The sequence below is a fragment of the Atta colombica genome, unplaced genomic scaffold (assembly GCF_001594045.1).
Source record: "Atta colombica isolate Treedump-2 unplaced genomic scaffold, Acol1.0 scaffold236, whole genome shotgun sequence".
Lineage (NCBI taxonomy): Eukaryota > Metazoa > Arthropoda > Insecta > Hymenoptera > Formicidae > Atta > Atta colombica.
In genome coordinates this window covers 17,155-23,627 of record NW_017259334.1, presented here as the reverse complement: position 1 = coordinate 23,627, position 6,473 = coordinate 17,155, and the positions used below count along the sequence as shown (strand labels likewise).

Sequence of the window (6,473 nt, the reverse complement as noted above, 5' to 3'; positions counted from 1 at the left end):
TATATATATATATATATATGTGCGTGCGTGCGCGCGCGCGCGCGTGTGTGTGTGTGTGTGTATAAAAAACAAAACATTCTTTCTAGATTATTGTTGAGTCGTTACGGAAGTGAAGGACAATAGTAGCAGAATCAATTGAAGTCTTTATTATACAAAAGAAAAGATTATATTTTACTCAGAGTTATAGATACGTTATAGTAGTTTTAGAAAATAAAACATGAGAGCGATAAAAACATAAAGAAACAAGTAAAGCAACTTATAAGCGATAAATGTAAAACAAATTGTCCAATCAACATATAGGTGATGTTATTAAGTTTTTTAAGTCGCTATGATGATCTCCAACAATTATGTCATAATATTGCTTCTCGAGATATTATGTGATGAGAATGCAAAATCATAAATGAATCGTCTGACCTCAATGAACTTGAGATATACATTAGCATCCCATTGAAATAATGATAATACTTCCAAATAATATAAATATTTTTAAAGTAAGCAATACATAATAAGTCTTATAAAAAATGTGTAATATTTCACTAGATCAGTTTAGTTCTTTATTGTCCATATTTATAAATAAAACTCATTAGATATGGGCAATGAAGAAATAACAATATTTCTTATCGCATACTTTGTCACGATAATCACTAACATGCGTTCAAATGTACAAAATGAGGGTTCATTCATTTTCCTCACAGACGCATACACATACCAAACAATTAATTATTTGCTGTTCCTTTGTGACCTTCACGTGTGTTCTCCTGGTTATTTATAGACCGCGTTTTAGCGGTATTATCAACGATAACACATTTTAGCAATATTATCAGTGATAACGAATATGAGCTAGCTACATCTGTAGTCAACACGTGTAACACGCGTGAATACCCGCGCGCTTTAATGTTTACCACATTAATGTGATATGGATATAGGAACTGCATACAATGTGTGTATCGTTGATAATATCGCTAAAACGTGGCCTATAAATAACTAAGAGAGTACACGCGAAGGTCGCAGAGGACCATCAAAGAATTCGTTGTTTTGTGCCTGCATTGAAGCAAATGAATCATTCGTACGCGCGACATTTGAACTCATAGATTGATTATTGTCTTAATTGTTATTCAAAGCATTCGATAAGAAATAAATATTTTATTTCTTTATTGCCCATATCTTTAATAAGTTATAGATACGAGCAATAAAAAACTAACTAAACTTAATCTATTAAATATTGAAATATTATGCACATTTTTTTTAAATCTATAAGATTTACTATCCTTAAAAATATTTACGTGGAAGTGTCATCGTTATTTTAATAGAATATCTGTATCTTGTCACGAGTTCGTATTGAGGTTAAACGATTTATCTATGAGTTTGTATTCACACCGCCTAATTTATTAATAAGCGATATTATATGACACATCGAAAGAATGTTTTATTTTCTATATAATGTGGGATGTTTCCCTTATGTCTAATTTCTTGACAACTTTCTTTGATCATTCATATTAAATCGATAATATCATTTCGATTGTTTCGGCAAAAATCTCTAAAATATTTAGCATTTAAGAACTATAGCTTTCAATGAAAATGTAAGGAATATTTTTATCTTAGAAATAAGAAAATAGAAATCTATTCTGAATATCAGATACATATATGTATGACGCGTGTAGATGAGTTAGACGTTACCCAATGTTAAATGTGACTGTATCATGATGATTCGAAACATCAAATTGAAAAATTGTGCATGTATTTATTATTTAAAAATTAATAAAATTTAATGTTAAGGATTTTCTCTTTCGTGGAAAAGCTCATTTTTTTAATTATCTTTTCGAATAACTTTGTGTTATATTTTATTCGTGCTCAATGAATAAAATATGAGGAAAAAATATGAGGAAAATAAGAAGATTTCTGATTATCGGATCATATTTAATGACAATGGCTTAGTTTTCACCGAGGGTTTAGGGTTTAATCCAGATAAAAATGTAAGAATCAACTACAATCGAATATTCTGTTACAGTCAAACGACAGAGGATTGATGCTCGATTGTAGTTGATTGGTTCTTACATTCTAATCCAAATTAAACTTTCAGTGGAAACTATGTAATGAAAATATAGTAACGTTATATTGTATATAATGACAGATCTGCAATAATAATAATAATAATAATAATAATAATAATAATAATGAGGCTAATGATGACGATGACAATGATAATAATAATAATAATTATTATTATTATGTTTTTTATTTGTTTTTTTTATTTGTTCTCCGAAGGGATTGCAAAGTACAGCATTATACATTTATGACATACATTAAAATAAAAAAATATAACGTGGTATTTTTTATTTATTATTAATCAACGATTATTTATACACACGCATGTATATTCGGCATTATCAACGGGACGGGAGCCAAGCAGGGCATATGGTGACATCCTTTCGGATGAACCGCACGCGATATTAATATAACATTTTCATTCGCGAGAGAATCGCGTCGCTCTCTTTACGCCGCACATGCAAGTTTAACGTAGTGTGAGTCATGTATTGGGATGCAAGAAGAGTCCGTCTCGACGATCTTATATTAGTTAGTCATTCTGTTTTGTGCAGCCGGCAGTGTCATGGCGGGCTCCGTTGCCACTCTGGCAATCCTTTGGATGTCTCTGCAGACGATGGGACTTTTGGGTCATTCTCATTCGATCAGCACTTATAAGTTGCCTGAATCTCTGCAGAATTATCTTGCCAGTTACACTGGTAAGTATCTATCTTTCAGACAGATGAAATGATATAAATTTCATGACATAAAATGGAAAGTCGAGGGAAGGAAGTTATTAGCGATTCATGTTCCATAAATTTGCGAAAAATGTTGCGGTTATAATCATGTCGTGTCAAATTGCATTTTAAGCATTACATCATACGTTACATCGTTCTGTACATTTATTCTGTAGAGTTGTATTTAAAGAAATAAATTTACTTATATTTTAACATAATTTTGTCTAATATTTATTTTTGGTTTCGAGTCGATTTAGCAATATTTGGAAACGGTTCAGGTATGTTGTCAAAATTGACTGGTTTATTTCGGAACGAAGGTCTAAGTTAAATCAGGACTTATACTTCGAAAGTTTAATTAAAGAATATTTTTATATATTGCAGCTATCCTTGTTTTAACCATTGTTTAAATTAAACAGCATCATTTACTATTCCGAAATATTTCAAATAATGCTTTCAGGATTGCCATCCAATTATGGTTCTGAAGCCATCGTGGATACCGGTCGTTTTCAAAATCGAAGATTTCCCAAAATCGATGGGACAACTTTGAACAACTCGATCGCGTTTGCGCAAATGTTAATCGATCGCATGAGCACTCTTGAGAACAATATCGCGAACGCCGGAGTTGAATTCAAAACACGAAGTCCAGCCGAGAAACAATTTTGGAATTCTTATCCTTCTGCGGATGCTGTCGACAGGAGCATCGATGCTATTGTGGCAATGAAGGCATCATCGTATCTCGTGCACCAAAACTGTCGAAGGTACATTTTCGAATAGATAAAATCGAATTTAAAATTATTTTTCTGTTCAAATTATTACCTTGAACTATCTCATTATTAAAAAAATGTGATATTTCACATAAATCATCGTGTATATCTTATAATATATCACTTTGTGTGATTAATATATTACACATGCTTACTTTAAAAATGACACAACTGAAAAAGTATTAATTAAGTTTTCCAAAAAAGAGGAAAAATAATTTTTTAACTTAACAGAAAATGATCCAAGCAAAACAATAGCAATGACGCGATAACGTCAAAGATATTGAAATGAATCATAACTATTAAAAACTAAAAAGTGACTTTTATCGAAGAATTATTTTAGATGTCATTTTGAAGTCGTTTTTTTATTTTGCTTATAGGTATTAATAACTAATTAAGTAATATTAAAGAATATATACATATTATACTTAAAATGATTATATATCTTTTTGTCATTTTCATTTTATAATCTTTTAAAGATTTCTAATCTTATTAATATTTTAAAAATTATAAAATGTGTTTTTAAATTGTGATGATTTTGACGAGTTTTTCTTAAACCTATTTTTTTAAAGTTGAGACGTTTTTTATTATTTTTATGAAGTTAAGTTAGTTGACTTAAGATTGTTAGGTTAAGAATGTTTACTTAGCCCATTCACGCAATGACGTAATAACTTTAAAATTACGTTTTTTAAATCGTTTACATCATTTTTAAAGTAATAGGACCAACCATTTACAAATAATTTGCTATATTAATCGGTACTAGCTAGCTGTTGCTGTTACGTGATCATTGATTTTCGAATCGGTGCCCTTTGATCAAAAGCTAAAATTCAATCGATGTCTGATTGAGCTATTGATTTTATCGCAGATTTGGCTTAGATAAAAACGACTGTGCTCGCTACATATCGACGTTAGGCTTGCGTGACACTCCGCTTGGTAAATCTTGTGCGGCGGTGCATAGCATAGAATGCGACGAGAAGTCCAAATACCGCAGTATTGACGGCACTTGTAATAATATTGAAAATCCGAGCTGGGGCAGCGCGATGACTGCGTACACCAGAGTGCTATTCTCTCAATACTTCGACGGTAAGTGTCACCTCCGATTGTGTCGCGCCTCCCCCTTTCTCTAGCCTACTACTCCCGGATTTATCAACTGCATTAGCTCGCGATATGACATCGCTCTCATCACTCGACTCGTCCAGGCTTGAATTGCATCCCGACGGTACGTTGCTATATTAGGAAAATAATTACTGACCGCGTGTCATCATATTTTCGACCCCGTCGCGGATCGTAAACAGTCTTCGCGCGAAAAATCAACCCCTTTTCTCCCCTCCAAACTTTGCACGGAAAAAAATTTCATATAATAGAGCGATTTATTGAAAACGCGCACTTTCTTCTCATAAAGTTTTTGTTGTTAAATTTGTATGGAATAATAATCGTACAATTATTTGCAGCCTCTGAACGTTTGGCGCTTCCCTCTTTCTCTCTCGATTTCCGATCCAACTCCCATTCTATATCCTCGAAGAGAGATTATTCCCTTATATAATAAAGTTAGTTTTGAACAAAATGAATTTTTTCCTAGATAAAATAAGTTATAAACATATGTCAAGTTGTTCAAACAGTGTCAGAAAGTAATGATGGCAACATGTTATAATGCACAATGTAAAAAATTGTAAAATGCGACCATTATAGAAGAATACAATTTTCATCTTAATTTAGCGTGTATATATGTTACGACAATAATCGGTATTAGCTGAATGTTATTTCATGCGATGTTTTTCGCAATTGCATATCTATTAGATACCATGTGTGTAGAAGATATAGTGATGGGAATGCGTCATCGGATAAATGATACCTATTTACGGCGATAAAAGTTTGAACTGGTTAGTCATAGGCAAAATAGTCATAGGCTTTTTGTTTGTAAAAATAATAAGGTGCAAAAACAATAATGGTAATGATGGACTACGCGTTATTGGCTTGGACAATCGCAGTCGAACGATAATAAATACATGTGTCATACCATATTCCCCCGAAATGCATGAGATAAAGAAAGATGCTTAGTTTGTTTGGGCCACTCGAGTCAGATAAGGATTCCGACATTATTGTATCCTCTTTCTGCAGATTCGCAAAATTCTCAAGCTTCTCGTTACATGGAACAAAAAATTCTCTCAACAATACATTGCATTCCTCACGTTATGTCAATATACTTCTCGTGTTAATATGTCACATTAGCTTCTGCGTTTTTTACACACTCTCCTCGAGATTTAGTGAATTTATAGAAACACTTTTGAGCTTTTAAGATTCATCAAGATTAAGTGTTTTATTAACATATTTTAACTCTAGAAATACGGATCAATTCGATATCTATATACAAAGTAGTGGACGAAATGTTATAGCGATTAATTACCCAATTTTCAGGCTTAGTAATCAACTTCATTCATCAGTTCTGTACCAATTTTTCTAAAAATAAAATATTATATTTAAACCAAGTGGTATTATGTGATTCTATATATCGCGTTAAAAATTAATGTTTGTATTAAAAAAAAATTAGTTCGATATAAATAAGAATTGTAGCAAATTGTACATAATCAATCATAATATAATCACTTTGTATTCTAGAGTTAAATGCTGATTATTATTACAAATTTAGGGATTATCATTATTTCTCTCTCTCTCTCTCTCTCTCTCTCTCTCTCTCTCTCTCTCTCTCTTCTGTCTTTAATATAGTATTAAAACTATAAAATGTCGAACTCACTCAAAATATTAAAATCGAATATATAAATATGAGATAAAAGATATATTTTATCAAAAATATCAAATAAAGATGGAAAGATTCGACATTTTACAAATATTATATGTAAAATAGAATATAGATATATGTATAAATATTATTTCAGTCATATCGTGCTCATAAGAAATAAATGTCCAAGATAATTTTTATTATTATATATTGTGA

The 6,473-nt window shown here is 31.3% G+C and overlaps 1 protein-coding gene across 3 annotated transcripts in view; it reads left to right on the top strand.

Annotated features, from left to right (window-relative positions):
• Positions 1-6,473, top strand: part of LOC108688621 (peroxidase-like) — a 35,199-nt gene that overhangs the window by 16,548 nt on the left and 12,178 nt on the right. For all 3 annotated transcript variants that reach the window (XM_018194958.1, XM_018194957.1, XM_018194956.1), the window contains exons 2-4: positions 2,598-2,741; positions 3,217-3,517; positions 4,386-4,603. In XM_018194958.1, the coding sequence (XP_018050447.1) occupies positions 2,609-2,741; positions 3,217-3,517; positions 4,386-4,603 (652 nt within the window). In that variant the 5' untranslated portion in view covers positions 2,598-2,608. The remainder of the gene's footprint in view (positions 1-2,597; positions 2,742-3,216; positions 3,518-4,385; positions 4,604-6,473) is intronic.